We start from the raw sequence: 16695 nt of genomic DNA, 5'->3' as shown, positions 1-16695 counted from the left end.
AAAAAAAAAAAAAAAAAGCCAGGTGCAGGGGTTTAGTGTAATCCCAGCACTTTGAGAGGCCAAGGTGGGCAGATCACCTGAGGTCAGGAGTTCGAGACCAGCCTCACCAACATGGAGAAACCCCCCTCTCTACTAAATATACAAAATTAGCCGGGCATGGTGGCATATACCTGTAATCCCAGCTACTCGGGAGACTGAGGCTGGAGAATCACTTGAACCCGGGAGGCGGAGGTTGCAGTGAGGTGAGATCGTGCCGTTGCACTACAGCCTGGGCAACAAGAGCAAAACTCCATCTTGTAAGGTTAGCCGAGAGAAAGAACGAGTGGACCCAAAGTCAGGCAAGCAAGTTTATTAACCTGCTGGGCTGCTCCACAGCAATCAGAGGAAGCAGCAGCCCAGGCTTATAGACTAGAGGGTATAAGTATATTTTAGGGAGGGAGCAGGGGTGCCTAGGGGCTGTTTCTGGGTAAAATCACTTCCTGGTTGATGGGCAGATGTTAGGGGAAAAAAACAACAGCTGGGGACCATCTGCCTTGGCGGAGGACCTGTAGGTGGTGAGAAAAAGAGGGGACAGAGAAAAACAAGGGGTGGGGAAAACATCCGCCTTGGCGGAGGGCCTTTGCTGGGTTGGGTCCCTAACATTCCAGCCTTTAATAGGTAATAGAGAAGGGGTGTCGGTGCCTTCTGACTGCTTCTAGCTGAAGAGGGGCGATGTTTATGGAGAAAGGCTGTGGGGTTGGTACAGTTGTTCTTGAAGCTGCTGGTATTCTTAAAGTAGCATCATGTCTTGTACTGACCCATCGAGAGCGAGCGAGAGCTGTTAGCACGTTGTCACCTCTCACCATGGGTGAAGGTTCTAATATGGTCCCGTAAAAACTGGGTAAGCAGATGTAGGAGGCAAGGGCCAAATGCTAAAAGGAGAAAAAGGGTTATGGCAGGGCCCAGGAAGGGCATTAGTCAGGGTGCCTAGGGGTTACGAAACCATTGGGGCCAGGAGTCTGAAAGGCACTGCCTGATTTCAGAAGCCCTTTCATTTAACCGTCAGGCTGCATCTCCTACTAGTCCTGACTGGTTAGTATAGAAACAGCACTTGTCTCCTAAGAAGATGCACAGTCCTCCTTTTTCGGCAGTGAGGAGATCTAAACCTCAACGGTTTTGAAGTGACACTGCTGCTAAAGAGTCTATTCGGGGCTGGGTGCGGTGGCTCACGCCTGTAATCCCAGCACTTTGGGAGGCTGAGGTGGGCAGATCACAAGGTCAGGAGATCAAGACCATCCTGGCTAACACGGTGAAGCCTCGTCTCTACGAAAAATACAAAAAATTAGCTGGGCATGGTGGCAGGCGCCTGTGGTCCCAGCTATTTGGGAGGCTGAGGCAGGAGAATGGCCTGAATCTGGGAGGCGGAGCTTGCAGGGAGCCCAGCTCGCGCCATTGCACTCCAGCCTGGGCAACAGAGTGAGACTTTGTTTCAAAAAAAAAAAAAATGTCTATTTGGGATTGGAGAATAAGGATAGATTCAGCTATGTCTTGTAGGCTGTCCGAGCGATCTTTTGAGACAGCGTGTAGTAGGACAGAGAGGTGGACAAGTATTGGGGTGATAAGGCCAACACCAGGCCGTGGGGGCTACGAAGTCCAGCGGAGTCAAAGGAATAAGAAAAGACAAGAGAGAAAGTGGGACCAGGGGACCAACTCTAGTATGGAGGCTGCGAAGGACCTGAGCGCTGGGAGCCCACGCTATTTATTGGTGATCAAACAAAGAAACAGGTGGTGAGGATGTGGGGGTTGAAAGGAAGCACTGTATCAAGTGAATGAGCTACAGCTGTGAGGGTGTAGCATTTACTTTGAAACATATGGCTACTTGAGATAATGGGAGTGCTAGAAGCAAGGAGCCAGCAAGTCTGGAAACATTCCAAAGGCCACGAGGGTTTTTTTCTTTTCTTTTCTTTTGTTTGTTTTTTTGAGACAAAGTCTTGCTTCCTTGCCCAGGCTAGAGTGTAATGGTGCAATCTTGGCTCACTGCAAGCTCCGTCTCCCAGGTTCACGCCATTCTCCTGCCTCAGCTTCCCAAGTAGCTGGGACTACAGGTGCCCACCACCACGCTCGGCTAATTTTTTGTGTTTTTGGTAGAGACGGGGTTTCTCCATGTTAGCCAGGATGGTCTCAATCTCCTGACCTAGTGATCCACCCTCCTCGGCCTCCCAAAGTGCTGGGATTACAGGCGTGAGCCACGGCGACTGGCCAGGCCATGAGGGGTTTTAAACCCTGGACCCTGGACATGTTCCAAGACTCTTTCACATTATGTCAGACATGCAAGCCTGCCTCAGCTTCTCTCCCATCACTCAGCTTTTCTCCCAACAGACAAGCCTGCTATCCTTGTTCCTGTTGCAATAGTAATTCCTAGTCCTATAAGCTGGGGTATTAGCTGTACAGCTCTGCATTGACGGACTTGAGTTTTAATAGGGATTGGTAAACTCTGATTTCCAGGGGCAATGTCAATTTTGGGGTTTAAGAAGACTAGGGTGCAGGTGCCAGTCCAATTGGTAGGGAGGCAGACATAGGTTGAGGTTCCACACAAGAAAGATATACCTTGGCTGGGCAGAAAGAACTGGTTATGTATACTGAAAAAGCATGTGAGTTTATTTTCATTCCCCCACATGCCTAGAGTTCTTGCTAAGGCGGCTCCAGTGAGTGGCTGAAAAGGAGTTGCAGGGATAATTGGAGTGGCTCCTCGTGTTTTATTCTCCCACTGGAGAAAGAATTGTTTTGTGTCTACCAGGAGCCATTCGAAAGAGTAATTGAAAGAGGGTATAAGGAGGCATTTGGCCGGGAGGGGAGCCGTGCTGCAAGAGGTCCATGGGTGAATGGCCATACAGCCTGTATGTCTGCCATTGCAAAATCTTGACTGTTTAGTAAAGAGCTGGTGGTGACTTTTGGGGGTCCTGAGAAGTGGACGAGTTGTTTAAATTCGGCCGTTTTGGTGACCTTAAAATTTTGGTGGTCGTTTGGGGCTTGAAGCTGTAAGGTATGGTTACATTGATGGGACAGTAGGTGACCTAAAGGTAGACCTGAGGGCAGATTACGATGGATACGCACAGGGGCTTGAAAAGTCAGACCGGCATTGGTGGTTGCAGGGCTGTGAATGGGCTTGTCATTACTTGTATATTGGGTAAGGCTGGAGATATAGGAGCGTAAAAGTTGTACTATGCGCCCTGTCAGAGTGTTTTTTGTCATATCTGTGACAGAAAATTTAGCCAATGACTGCATGTCTAAAAGTTGTAAAGGGCTTTTTCCTTCATAACGGGGGTGATAGGTTAACTTAGTAAGAACCCAGTCTTTTGAGGGAACAGGGGTGGCAACATAGGTGGTAGTTGATAGGGAGATACAGAGCCAGCAGCCTTTTGCTAGGATGGGGTTGGACCGGTTTCGTAGGGAGGGAGTTAAGCTAAGGGTCTTGCAGAGGTAGCTGGGTAGTATTGGAAGGGGAGGTGTGGCTATGTGGGGCAGCCAATGGATTAGGAGAGTTAAATAGGCAAAGAGTAAGTAGGAAAGTAAATAAGTGCATTTCATCTGGGGAAAAGTCATATAGGGTGCCTTGAAAGAGGAGGTCATCTATCCACTCTAAAAGAGAGTCTGGAGTGGGAATTTGGAGCTGAAACCAGGAGATGTCTTGGTGGAGAGGATGAAGAGGGTGAAGTGGCAAGGTAAACAGGAACAGGGCATTTGAGAGAAATCAGGACTGTACTTGCGATTGTCAGGAGGAGAAAGAGGAGTCTGGGTATTGTTTAAGTGTCTCCTTTATGGACAGGCATGAGGCAGAGTTTAGTTGGGCCAAGGAGGGTACTGGAGAATTGGCGGAAGGCAATGGGTGGGTCAGTTGTAGGCGGATCAGTTGTAGGAGCCCTCTTTAATCTAGAAAGTTGGTACCAAGAAGCATGTCCTGAGAGTTTGGCTGCAGTGGGGATTGTGAGGATGATTTGGAAAGGGCCTTCCCACTTAGACCTGGGGCTGGTTGGGTTAAGAGTTTTTAAGAAGACATGCTTTCCTGGAAGGAGAGTCTGGTTGGTGGAGCCTTCATGGGATTTTGGGAGGGCCTGGTCAGCTTGTTCACAGAGGGGATGGTGGATGAGAGAGAGTGTTGGGACGTATTCTCCTAGCTGAGAGTTAGAAGGGGGCCTGTTTTGTACGAGGAAAGGGCGTCCATACATTAACCCAAATGGACTGAGGAAAGAGGGTGCTTTTGAGCTGGCTCTGATGTGGACTAGGGCTATGGGCAGAAGGGGGGTCCAGCGTTTTGGACTTCAAGAGTGAGTTTGGTTAACTGAGTTTTAAGGACACCGTTTGCCCTTTCAACTTTTCCTGATGACTGGGGATGATATGGGATATGGAGCACCACTGGACACTGAGGGACTGAGAAACCTGTTGGCTGATTTGGGAGATGAAGCTAGGAGTTGGACTCCTAATTATGTTACTGTTGGGGTGGAGAGTTGTACTTTGGAGGGGGAGACCGTATACGCTTTGTTAGCAAGAAAGTTTAGAAGGGTAATAGTGTGAGTCTGAGAGTCTTCTAGGGAGGGACTAAAGAGGAGGAGGTCATCCACATATTGAAGAAGACGGCTGGGGGAAGGTCTAAGGAGGTGAGGTCTTGGGCTAGGGCTTGCCCAAAGAAATGAGGACTATCCCTGAAGCCTTGGGGAAGGACAGTCCGTGTGAGTTGCTGTGATTGGAGGGTGTCAGGGTCAGCCCAGGTGAAGGCAAAGAGGTTTTGGGAATCAGGATGTAGGGGAATGGTAAAGAAGGCATCTTTTAGGTCAATAGCAGTGTAGTGGGTGGTATTGGAGGGGATGAGAGAGAGAAGTGTATACAGGTTAGGGACTATGGGGTGAATATGGCGGACTGCGTGATTAATGGCTCGGAGGTCTTGAATGAGTTGGTATGAGCCGTCTGAGTTTTTAACAGGGAGGATGGGGGTGTTACATGGAGAGTGTGTTGGCTGAAGAAGACCATGTGAGCAGAGCTTGTTTACGATGAGCTATAGATTCTTTTGGTGGGTTAGGGAAATGGGGTATTGGGGGATGTTGGAGAATTTGGAGGGGTCTTTTAGCTGGATTTTGATGGGGTCACAGTGAGCAGTTAGGGAAGGGGTAGTAGTATCCTACAGTATTGAGCTCATAAGAAAGGAAGGAAGTGGGTGCTGGGGAGAGGGGTCAGGGACTGGACTGGAGGAGAGGAGTAGGAGGGACTCGGGTTGAGGGAGACAAGAAAAGGTGATACAAGCCTTGAATTTGGCAAAAAGTCTCAGCCTAGAATGGGGATGGGGCAATGAGGCACGATAAGGAAAGACTATGAGAAAATGGTATTGAATAGGGAATGAGTAAGAGGTCTGGTGGCGCATGGATGCTAGATGACTCTGTCAACCCCCACAACTGAGATTGAGAGGGGAGAATTGGTACTGAGAATTCAGGCAAGGCCGAGTAGGTGGCCCTGGTATTGATTAAAAAGGAGATTGGTGGCCGGGCGCAGTGGCTCAAGCCTATAATCCCAGCCAGCACTTTGGGAGGCCAAGACGGGTGGATCACGACCATCCTGGAGATTGAGACCATCCTGGCTAACATGGTGAAACCCCATCTCTACTAAAAAATACAAAAAACTAGCTGGGCGAGGTGGTGGGCGCCTGTAGTCCCAGCTACTTGGGAGGCTGAGGCAGGAGAATGGCATAAACCTGGGAGGCAGAGCTTGCAGTGAGCTGAGATCCAGCCACTGCACTCCAGCCTGAGTGACAGAGCAAGACTCCGACTCAAAAAATAAATAAATAAATAAAGGAGATTGGCTTACCTGCTACTAGCAGAGTTACACTGGGCTCTGATGCATTGATGGCAGTTGGGGCTGGGGGCCCTGCGACTTGTCCATTTTCAGAAGCTAGGTCAAGGAGTTGCGGGAGTGTAAGCGATTCTTCACTTTTTGTCTCGCTGAAGGGGAGGTGGTTCTGAGGTGCAGGCTTTTCTGTCCATCTGTTGAGACGATGGTCAGACTTCCAATGGCCTGTCTGTTGGCAGACTGGGCAAGGGTTCTTCAGCACTCGTGGGTTAGGACATGCCTGTGCCCAGTGGCCATCTTTGCCACACTTAAAGCAGTGCCTGGGAGGATTACTGCTATCGGGTCTTTTGTGCCCTTGGGTACTATGGCTATGTTGACAGATAGCCACAGCTAGAAGCTGGTATTTAGCGTGATCTCTCTCTTTAGGCTCTATCTAATTTACTTTGCTCATCCCTGTTATTGAAGACTTTGAAAGCCAGGTTAAGGAGGTCTTGTTGTCGGGTTTGAAGGCCATCTTCAACCTTTTTAAGTTTGCACCAGGCGTCAGGGCAGATTGGGAGATAAAACAGGTATTAAGAACAACAGTTCCGGTCAGGCGCGGTGGCTCAAGCCTGTAATCCCAGCACTTTGGGAGGCCGAGACGGGTGGATCATGAGGTCAGGAGATCGAGACCATCCTGGCCTACACGGTGAAACCCCGTCTCTATTAAAAAATACAAAAAACTAGCCGGGTGAGATGGCGGGCACCTGTAGTCCCAGCTACTCGGGAGGCTGAGGCAGGAGAATGGCGGAAACCCGGGAGGCGGAGCTTGCAGTGAGCCGAGGTCGCGCCACTGCACTCCAGTCTGGGCGACAGAGCGAGACTCCATCTCAAAAAAAAAAAAAAAAAGAACAACAGTTCCTTCTCGGGAGGAAGGGTCGATGCAGGTGTATTTTTGGAGAGCCTCTATAAGGTGGGAAAGGAATTGGGCAGGATTTTCATCTGCCTTTTGGGAAATGTCTTAAGGTTTTCAAAATTTACAACCTTATGGGCAGCTTTGTTAAGGCCTGCAATGAGGCAGGTAATCATATGGTTACGGGATGCCCGGCCAGGTTGTGTGGGTTGGTACTCCCAGGAAGGCTCTTCCTGGGGAACAGCAGTGACTCCTACAGGCTTAGTAGGATCTTGCCGATGAAGATCGGTGGCGTGTGCCTGGGCTGCGAGACACAATCTTTCCTTCTCTTCTGGAAGGAGGGTGGAAGAGAGGATGATGTAGAGATCATGCCAAGTGAGTTCATAAGATGGGGTAAGATATTTAAATTATTTGTTGTAAGTATTGGAATTGGAGCAGTGGGACCCAAGACATTTTCCAATTTGGGAGAGGTCAGAGAGGGAGAAAGGGATGTGGACACGGACAATCCCCTCAGCTCCTGCCACCTCCCGGATGGGACGTGAGGGGGCTGGTTAAGGGGCATGTTGGGCCTGAGAATGGGTAAGGGGTAGAGACTGTGAGGATTCGGAGTCAGAGGCAGAGTGGTTGGAGAGAGGGGGAGAAGGGGGCAGAATAGGAACGGTGACATAAGATGGGGGATTGGGGTGGTTTAATGGAGGACCATGATGGTGGCGAGGAGGGGGAAATTGGCGGGGTTAAAAGAAGAGGAGTCATTGACTGGGGCTGTAGGAGAGTGGCAGAGGGCAAGTTGGGTTTGGAGCAGGCGAGGAGGATTTGGAAAGTAGAACAGGACTGGCAGAGAGAAGGGTGGCTACGGAGAGTGAAGAAAGCCTGAACATAAGGAATCTCGGACCATTTCCCATTGCGGTGGCAAAAGTTGTCTAAGTCTTTAAGTACATTGAAATCGAAAGTGCTGTTTTCGGGCCATTGGGAGCTATTGTCTAATCTGTATTGAGGCCAGGCAGTATTAGAGTAGAAAAGCAGCTTCTTAGGATGGACCTTTGAACGGAGCCTGAGGACACTGAGGTTGCACAGAAGACACCCAAGAGGAGTGGTCTTAGGAAGCGTAGAATGAGAAACTCCTATGGTGAATGGAGAGGGGTGGGTAGAGGAAGAAGGGACTGCCGGTCAACAGGATGGCAGGAGAGGGTGTCCCCTGTCCTGCAAGCCCTGTCCAGAATAGAGGAGGTAGCCACTGAGTCAGGCGTCCCTGAAATGGAGGAGCCAGAGGCCTGGAGGCTAGAGGAAGCCCTTGGCCCAGCGCTGGGTCTTTCGGGAATTCAGAGACGGTCAAGGATTCTGGGTAAATGGCAAGAGTCTCTTTTACTCACCTCTGCAGAAGCTCTAATGATGAATGAGGTTGCCAACAATGGGAGAGTCTGAGAAATCCTCCAGGTCTTCGGCAGGTTCGGGAAGGGGAGGGTGGCCAGGAGAGAGGTGGGATGAGGGGGAAAGGCTCTAGCACACAGCCCAGGAGGAGGGAGGGAGGGAAGGAGAGAGAGAGAGAGAGAAAGAGAGAGAGAGAGAGACAGAAAGTCCTCTGGGGATGCCCGGCCAGAGCCTACCCATTCCTGGGTTTCGGCACCAAAATATAAGGTTAGCGGAGAGAAAGAATGAGTAGACCCAAAGTCAGGCAAGCAAGTTTATTAACCTGCTGGGCTGCTCCACAGCAATCAGAGGAGGCAGCAGCCCAGGCTTACAGACTAGGGGGTATAAGTATATTTTAGGTAGGGAGTGGGAGCTGTTTCTGGGTAAAGCCACATCCTGGTTGATGGGCAGCTGTTAGGAGAAAAAAAACAACAGCTGGGGAACATCTGCCTTGGCAGAGGGCCTGCAGGTGGTGAGAAAAGCAGGAGATGGAGAAAAACAAACAGGTGGCGGGGGGGATCATCTGCCTTGGCAGAGGGCCTTTGCTGGGTTGGGTCCCTAACACATCTCAAAAAAAAAAAAAAAAAAAAAAAGCCTGAAGTTTCTGTATAAGGAAGGACTTGAGGGAATTCTGCCTCCATAGCATCTAAGGACTGAAGAGCATAGTAACATCAAATCTTTTTTTTTTTTTTTTTTTTGAGATGGAGTCTCGCTCTGTCCTCCAGGCTGGAGTGCAGTGGCGTGATCTCCGGCTCACTGCAAGCTCCGCCTCCCGGCCCAGGTTCACGCCATTCTCCTGCCTCAGTCTCCTGAGTAGCTGGGACTACAGGCGCCTGCCACCACGCCCGACTAATTTTTTGTCTTTTTAGTAGAGACGGGGTTTCACCGTGGTCTCGACCTCCTGACCTAGTGATCCGCCCGCCTCGGCCTCCCAAAGTGCTGGGATTACAGGCGTGAGCCACCGCACCCGGCTTTAACATCAATTCTTTACAGAATGTCCAGCCTGCTGGTCTGTCCTGCAAAATTTGAACTTGCCAGCCCTCACAATGTGAACCAATTCCTTAAACTAAATTTCTCACTCACTCTCTCTCTCTAGAAAACACTGACTAATGTAGCAGGTTTCTCTGCTCCAGGACCTCAGGAACTTTTTGATGCTAATACGCTTCTCCATCAGGGCCAGCTTTTTCCTCCTGCTGAGCTTCAGAGCCCTTGTTGAAGTTGTGGTTTGGGGAACTGGACCGATGACCTCAAAGGTTCCCTTCTACCCCCAAGCCTCAGAGTCTAGGAGGCCAGAGGGTTTCAGCAGGGCCTTGTCCTTCTTAGCTCTCTCTGCTTGGCTTTCTCCACAGGCCTGGTAGCTTCAATGAGCATGGCTACCACCTCTTCCAGGCTATGCGGCTTGGGGTTGAGGAGATAAACAACTCCACGGCCCTGCTGCCCAACGTCACCCTGGGGTACCAGCTGTATGATGTGTGCTCTGACTCTGCCAATGTGTACGCCACGCTGAGAGTGCTCTCCCTACCAGGGCCACGCCACATAGAGCTCCAAGGAGACCTTCTCCACTATTCCCCTAAGGTGTTGGCAGTGATTGGGCCTGACACCACCAACCGTGCTGCCACCACAGCCACCCTGCTGAGCCCTTTCCTGATGCCCCTGGTAAGCTGGAGCCTCAGACCTTTGCCCATGTCCCTTCAGGCAAGTCTGGGTTGGGGCATGTGGGCAAGAGCTGCTGTCCCCTCAAGGTTGCCTGCCCCCTGGATCTCTTGGGTGGTCACTGCTCTTTAGTCACAAGTCAGGGGTACCTGCCCAGCGTGATTCTGGCCCCAGCCTTCCTCTCTTTCCAGGGCTGCTTCCAGATCCCTGCCTCCACTCTCATGGGAAAACTCATTCTCCTTGGGAACTACTGCCACTCAGCTGCACTCCTGCTGCCCTCCCCCCCCCCCCCCCTCGAGAGGTTCCATTGCCTTTGTTAGGAATGGACACCCTGGATGGGCACTGTGGCTCATGCCTGTAATCCCTTGGGGAGGCTGGGCAGATCTCTTGAGGCCAGGAGTTCGAGACCAGCCTGGCCAATATGGCGAAACCCCATCTCTACTAAAAATACAAAAGTTAACCGAGAGTGGTGGTGTGTGCCTGTAATCTGAGCTACTCGGGAGGCTGAAGCAGGAGAATTGCTAGAACCTGGGAGGTGGAGGTTGCAGTGAGCCAAGATTGTGCCACTGCACTCAAGCCTAGGTGACAGAGTGATGCCCTGTCCCCCCACCACCACCCCCCAAAAAGGACACCCTTTGCTTCCCACCCCATAGACTGCTCCACATCATCCCAGTCTCTCCTGCCTGCCTTTCCTTCTTCCCTCCTGGCTCAGAGGTGCTGACATCCCTCACCTTGCTGTCCCTGTGCTTACTCTTGCCCTGTACCTTGGACCACAGCCCCTCCTTGTCTTATGGATTCTTCCCCATGGGTTCCTGCCTGGCCTGTGGTTGCTGTCATCCCTCTCCCTCCTCCAGGCTCTCTACACTGAACACTGACTCCCTGCCCCTTCCCATGGAAGCTTCCTGCTGGCTTCTCCCTCCCCTCATTGCCTCTCAGCCCCTGAGGGCTGACCCCACCACTCTTGCTTTTACTGTGAGCTGGGGCACCTTCTAGGTCTCCAAATCCTACTTTGCAGTCCTTCTTTATCTTAGGTGACTTCTTTTTTTTTTTTTTGAGATGGAGTCTCACTCTGTCGCCCAGGCTACAGTGCAGTGGCGCGATATCGGCTCACTGCAAGCTCCGCCTCCTGGATTCACACCATTTTCCTGCCTTGGCCTCCTGAGTAGCTGGTGCCTGCCACCACACCTGGCTAATTTTTTGTATTTTTAGTAGAGACAGGGTTTCACCATGTTAGCCAGGATGGTCTTGACCTCCTGACCTCGTGCCAGCCTCAGCCTCCTAAAGTGCTGGGATTACAGGCGTGAGCTACCGCGCCCGGCCTATCTTAGGTGAATTCTTTGTGATTTTTTTGTTTGTTTGAGACAGTCTCACTCTGATGCCCAGGCTGGAGTGCAGTGGCGTAATGTTGGCTCACTGTCTCCCAGGCTCAAGCGATCCTCCCACTTCATACTCCCAAGTAGCTGGGTCCACAGGCATGTGCCACCATGCCTGGCTAATTTTTGTATTTTTTGTAGAGATGGAGGTCTCACTATGTTGCCTAGACTGGCCTGGAACTCCTGGGCTCAAGCAATCCACCTGCCTTGGCCTCCCAAAGTGATGAGATTACAGGCACGAGCCACTGTGCCCTTTGTGACATTTTAGACCAGTCCTCCTATGAGAGTCTTTCCTTGGAATTTATGCCCCGCCAGCCCCCTACCCGCACCTGGCTTTCACTTGCAGCCCTTCTCTCCTCTTGCCCCACTTCCTCTGGAAAGGTAGGTGATTCCCCGGGCAAGCTTCACCCTGCTCTCCTCCCCTTTTCCAGTTCCCAGGCAGGCTGTGGGCTGGTGGCTTAACTTCCCATTCTCAGTCCCTTCCCCTCTGATCTGAGCCCCTGATGCTGGCCCAACCTCACCATATCATGGACCCAGCAGAGCGCAGATTGACATTACCTCCCTACACAACAAAAGCCTCTTTTCTTCCTGTATTGGCCCCACCCCTCTGGTGGAGGGTAGTGATGGAGCAGCCATCACCCTGGAGTCCTGCCCACTGCCGCTTCTTGTTGTCCTGCTGCCCATCTTTCGTCCTCTCTGGCCTCCTTTTCCACTGCCACAGCCACAGCTGGAATTCAGACTAGCGTTATCTCTCAACTAGATTCTTCCATCAGTGTCCTAAGGCTTCCCCCTGATTCTAGTCTTGAATCTTTTCTAACTCATTCCTCACTGAAGTCAGAGATATGCTCATAAAATGCAAGTCCTGGCCGCTGTGGCTCGTGCCTGTAATCCCAGCACTTTGGAAGGCTGAGGTGGGCAGCTCATGAGGTCAGGAGTTGGAAACCAGCCTGGCCAACGTGGTGAAACTAAAAATGCAAAAATTAGCTGGGGGTAGTGGCAGGCACCTGTAATCCCAGCTACTCAGGAGGCTGAGGCAGGAGAATTTCTTGAACCCAGGAGGCAGGTGTTGCAGTGAGCCGAGATCGTGCCACCACACTCCAGCCTGGGCGATAGAGCAAGACTCTGTCTCAGAAAAAAAAGAAAAAATGCAAGTCCGAACATAGCATTTCTCTGCGGATGTCCTTAGGGCTTCCCTGTAGCTTACAGCAGTGGCCCCCAACCTTTTTGGCATCAGGGACTAGTTTTGTGGAAGACAATTTTTCTATGGACAGGTGTGTGAGGGGTTGGTTTCAGAATGACTCAAGTGCATTACATTTATTGTGCACTTATTTATATTATTACATTGTTTTATTTATACATATATTTATAAATAAATATATATATAAATCTATTTATTATAAATAATAAAAAAATATATATATATATTTTGAGACGGAGTCTCGCTCTGTTGCCCAGGCTGGAGTGCAGTGGCGTGATCTCGGCTCACTGTAACCTCCACCTCCCGGGTTCAAGCAATTCTCCTGCCTCAGCCTCCGAAGTAGCTGGGAGTACAGCCACTCACCACCACGCCCGGCTAATTTGTGTATTTTTTAGCAGAGACGGGGTTTTGCCATATTGGCCAGGCTGGTCTCAAACTCCTGACCTCGTGATCCGCCCACCTCGGCCTCCCAACGTGCTGGGATTACAGGCGTGAGCCACTGCACCTGGCCATCATGTATTAATATAATAAAATAATTCTACAACTCCCCATCATGTAGAATCAGTGGGAGCCCTGAGCTTGTTTTCCTGCAACTAGATGGTCCCATCTGGGGGTGACGGGAGACAGTGACAGGTCATCAGACATTAGATTCTCATAAGTAGCACGCAACCCAGATCCCTCACATGCGCAGTTCACAGTAGGGTTCACGCTCCTACAAGAATCTGATGCTGGTGCTGATCTGACAGGAAGGGAGCAGCTGTAAATACAGATGAACCTTTGCTTACTCACCAGCTGCTCACCTCCTCCTGTGAGGCACGGTTCCTAACAGGCCACTCACCTAACTTCTGCCCTGACCTACTACATGCTTCTCTTCTTCCTTGCAAACTGCCTCCAGCGGAAGTCCCTGAAGGTCCCCAAACACACGAGACTATTTTACTCCTATGCAAGTTTTGTCTCCTTTGCTTGGAATGCATCCCCTCCCCGTCTTGTACCCAGGCAGATTCCCACTCCTCCCCCACAACCCGCCCTGGTGGAGCCTTCGCAGGTGATTTGTCAGTGTCACAGGGTGAGTGGTGCTCTCCTGGTCTCCCCTGCTCCCTGCATCCCCACACCCAGCACAGGCCCAGGCATTGGGGGGCCTTCAGTGGAGACTTATGCCACTGAACTGGCTGAATGGCACCTCCCACAGATCAGCTATGGGGCCAGCAGCGAGATGCTCAGCATGAAGCGGCAGTATCCCTCTTTCCTGCGCACCATCCCCAACGACAAGTACCAGGTGGAGACCATGGTGCTGCTGCTGCAGAGGTTCGGGTGGACCTGGATCTCTCTGGTTGGCAGCAGTGGCGACTATGGGCAGCTAGGGGTGCAGGCACTGGAGAAGCAGGCCACTGATCAGGGGATCTGCATTGCTTTCAAGGACATCGTGCCCTTCTCGGCCCAGGTAGGCGATGAGAGGATGCAGCGCCTGATGCGCCACCTGGCCCAGGCCACGGCCACCGTTGTGGTCGTTTTTTCCAACCGGCCATTGGCCAGGGTGTTTTTCGAGTCCGTGATGCTGGCCAACCTGACTGGCAAGGTGTGGGTCGCCTCAGAGGCCTGGGCCCTCTCCAGGCACATCACTGGGGTGCCCGGGATCCAGCGCATTGGGATGGTGCTGGGCGTGGCCATCCAGAAGAGGACTGTCCCCGGCCTGAAGGCATTTGAAGAAGCTTATGCCCGGGCAGACAAGGGAGCCCCTAGGCCTTGCCACGAGAGCTCCTGCTGCAGCAGCAATCAGGTCTGCAGAGAATGTGAAGCTTTCACGGCACACACGATGCCCAAGCTCAAAGGCTTCTCCATGAGTTCTGCCTACAACGCGTACCGGGCTGTGTATGCAGTGGCCCATGGCCTCCACCAGCTCCTGGGCTGTGCCTCTGGAGTTTGTTCCAGGGGCCGAGTCTACCCCTGGCAGGTAAGAGAGCCCACCCCAGCACCTTCTGTCAGGGAGAACAGCCAATCCTGAGACGAGCAGAGTGGGCACTCTCTGGTCACCCTAAATGCCAAGGGTAATAAATGCGACTAACTTACGGACTGCTTTTTTTGAGACAGAATCTGGCTCTGTTGCCCAGGCTGCAGTGCAGTGATGCGATCTCAGCTCACTGCAACTTCCACCTTCTGGATTCAAGTGATTCTCCTGCCCCGGCCTCCTGAGTAGCTGGGATTACAAGCACCCACTATCACGCCTAGCTAATTTTTCTTTTTTTTTTTTGAGACGGAGTCTCGCTCTGTTGCCCAGGCTGGAATGCAGTGGCACGATCTCAGCTCACTACAAGCTCTGCCTCCCAGGTTCACACCATTCTCCTGCCTCAGCCTCCCGAGTAGCTGGGACTACAGGCGCCCGCCACTATGCCCGGCTAATGTTTTTGTATTTTTAGTAGAGACGGGGTTTCACCATGATAGCTAGGATGGTCTCGATCTCCTGACCTCATGATCCGCCTGTCTTGGTCTCCCAAAGTGCTGGGATTACAGGCGTGAACGACTGTGCCCGGCCTAATTTTTGTATTTTTAGTAGAGATGGGGTTTCACCACGTTGGCCAAGCTGGTCTCGAACTCCTGGCATCAAGTGATCCTCCCGCTTCAGCCTCCGAAAATGCTGGGATTACAGGCGTGAGCTCTCTTCTCTTAGACAGATCTTTCTCTCTGATCCTTACCTTCTCTCACCCACTGTGTCTTGGAAGTGTCAAGTGACAAGGTCCAGGGCTAAAACTGTCTGTAAAGGAAAGGAGCCTTTGTTAGAGGCCTCCTCTCAGGAGGTTGGTGGGGAGGGTTGAGGGACTTCCTAAGAAGGAAGGGACTATACCTTCCTGATGGGCTGAAACCACCAGGATGGAAACCCAGGAAGGCCCCATGCCCTTGCTTCTGGGACCATGTGGGTCTGTGCTGTCTATGATGGCTTTGTGATATGTGTTTCTTTCAGCTTTTGGAGCAGATCCACAAGGTGAATTTCCTTCTACACGAGGACACTGTGATGTTTCATGACAATGGAGACCCCCTCAGTAGCTATAACATAATTGCCTGGGACTGGAGTGGGCCGAAGTGGAACTTCACAGTCCTCGGTTCCTCCACGTGGTCTCCAGTTCAGCTAGACATAAATGAGACCAAAATCCAGTGGCATGGAAAGGACAACCAGGTAATGGGGATGTGGCCATTCACCAGGTAACTGCCTTATGGGCAGCCTAGAGCCTGGGGGTGATGCTGACACAGTGTACAGGGAGCAGGAGGGGGACCCCAGGGGTCCAGCTGCCACCACTCTACCCATCCTGGCCAGGGAAGACATTCATAGGCGAGTGTACAGATGCCCTGGGGCGGAAGTTCACATGACCAGGGGCCCTGCCCTGGGAGTGAGCCCTGAGGGCAGATGCACAGAGATTCTGTTTTCTGTTCCACATGTGAGCTGTCCTTTGACTTGGGCCCCTATGTGTGGCCCCTCTGGCTTCTTACAGGTGCCTAAGTCTGTGTGTTCCAGTGACTGTCTTGAAGGGCACCAGCGAGTGGTTACAGGTTTCCATCACTGTTGCTTTGAGTGTGTGCCCTGTGGGGCTGGGACCTTCCTTAACAAGAGTGGTGAGTGGGCAGTGGAGCAGGCGAGCTACCCAGCACTCCCGGGGGCTACAAGGTGGAGGGAGGCCTCCCTTGGTCCCCATGTGCACATGCCCTGCCCCAGAACCAGGGCCCAGTCACTTGGCTGCCAGTTAGCTTCAGGTTGAAGGACTCCTGCTACCAGACAGAATTCGGATAAAGAGAATCAGCCGCTGGGTGCAGTGGCTCATGCCTGTAACCCCAGCACTTTGGGAGGCCAAGGCGGGCAGATCACTTGAGGTCAGGAGTTCGAGATCAGCCTGGCCAACATGGTGAAACCCCGTCTCTACCAAAAATATTAAAAAATTTGCTGGGTATGATGGTGTGTGCCTGTGATCCCAGCTACTCGGGAGGCCGAGGCAGGAGAATCACTTGAAGCCAGGAGGCGGAGGTTGCAGTGAGCCGAGATGGTGTCACTGCATTCCAGCCTGGGCGACAAAGCGAGACTTTGTCTCAAAAAAAAAAAAAAAAAAGGCCGGGCGCGGTGGCTCAAGCCTGTAATCCCAGCACTTTGGGAGGCCAAGGCGGGCAGATCATAAGGTCAGGAGATCGAAACCATCCTGGTTAACACGGTGAAACCCCGTCTCTACTAAAAAATACAAAAAACTAGCCGGGCAAGGTGGTGGGTGCCTGTAGTCCCAGCTACTCGGGAGGCTGAGGCAGGAGAATGGCGTGAACCTGGGAGGCGGAGCTTGCAGTGAGCTGAGATCCGGCCACTGCACTCCAGCCTGGGCGACAGA

At 51.9% G+C, this 16695-nt stretch overlaps 1 protein-coding gene across 2 annotated transcripts in view; it reads left to right on the top strand.

The window, feature by feature from the left end:
* The window catches only part of TAS1R1 (taste 1 receptor member 1), a 23607-nt gene that overhangs the window by 4563 nt on the left and 2349 nt on the right, over nucleotides 1-16695 (top strand). The window contains exons 2-5 of one of the 2 annotated variants that reach the window (XM_023215333.2): nucleotides 9463-9769; nucleotides 13527-14288; nucleotides 15294-15506; nucleotides 15820-15940. In XM_023215333.2, coding sequence (XP_023071101.1) covers nucleotides 9463-9769; nucleotides 13527-14288; nucleotides 15294-15506; nucleotides 15820-15940 — 1403 coding nt within the window. The remainder of the gene's footprint in view (nucleotides 1-9462; nucleotides 9770-13526; nucleotides 14289-15293; nucleotides 15507-15819; nucleotides 15941-16695) is intronic. The other variant, XM_023215334.2, reaches the window with a different exon arrangement.

Source organism: Piliocolobus tephrosceles, chromosome 1, assembly GCF_002776525.5.
Source record: "Piliocolobus tephrosceles isolate RC106 chromosome 1, ASM277652v3, whole genome shotgun sequence".
Lineage (NCBI taxonomy): Eukaryota > Metazoa > Chordata > Mammalia > Primates > Cercopithecidae > Piliocolobus > Piliocolobus tephrosceles.
The sequence above is the reverse complement of the archived record's forward strand: the minus strand, read 5'-3'. Positions and strand labels throughout refer to the sequence as shown.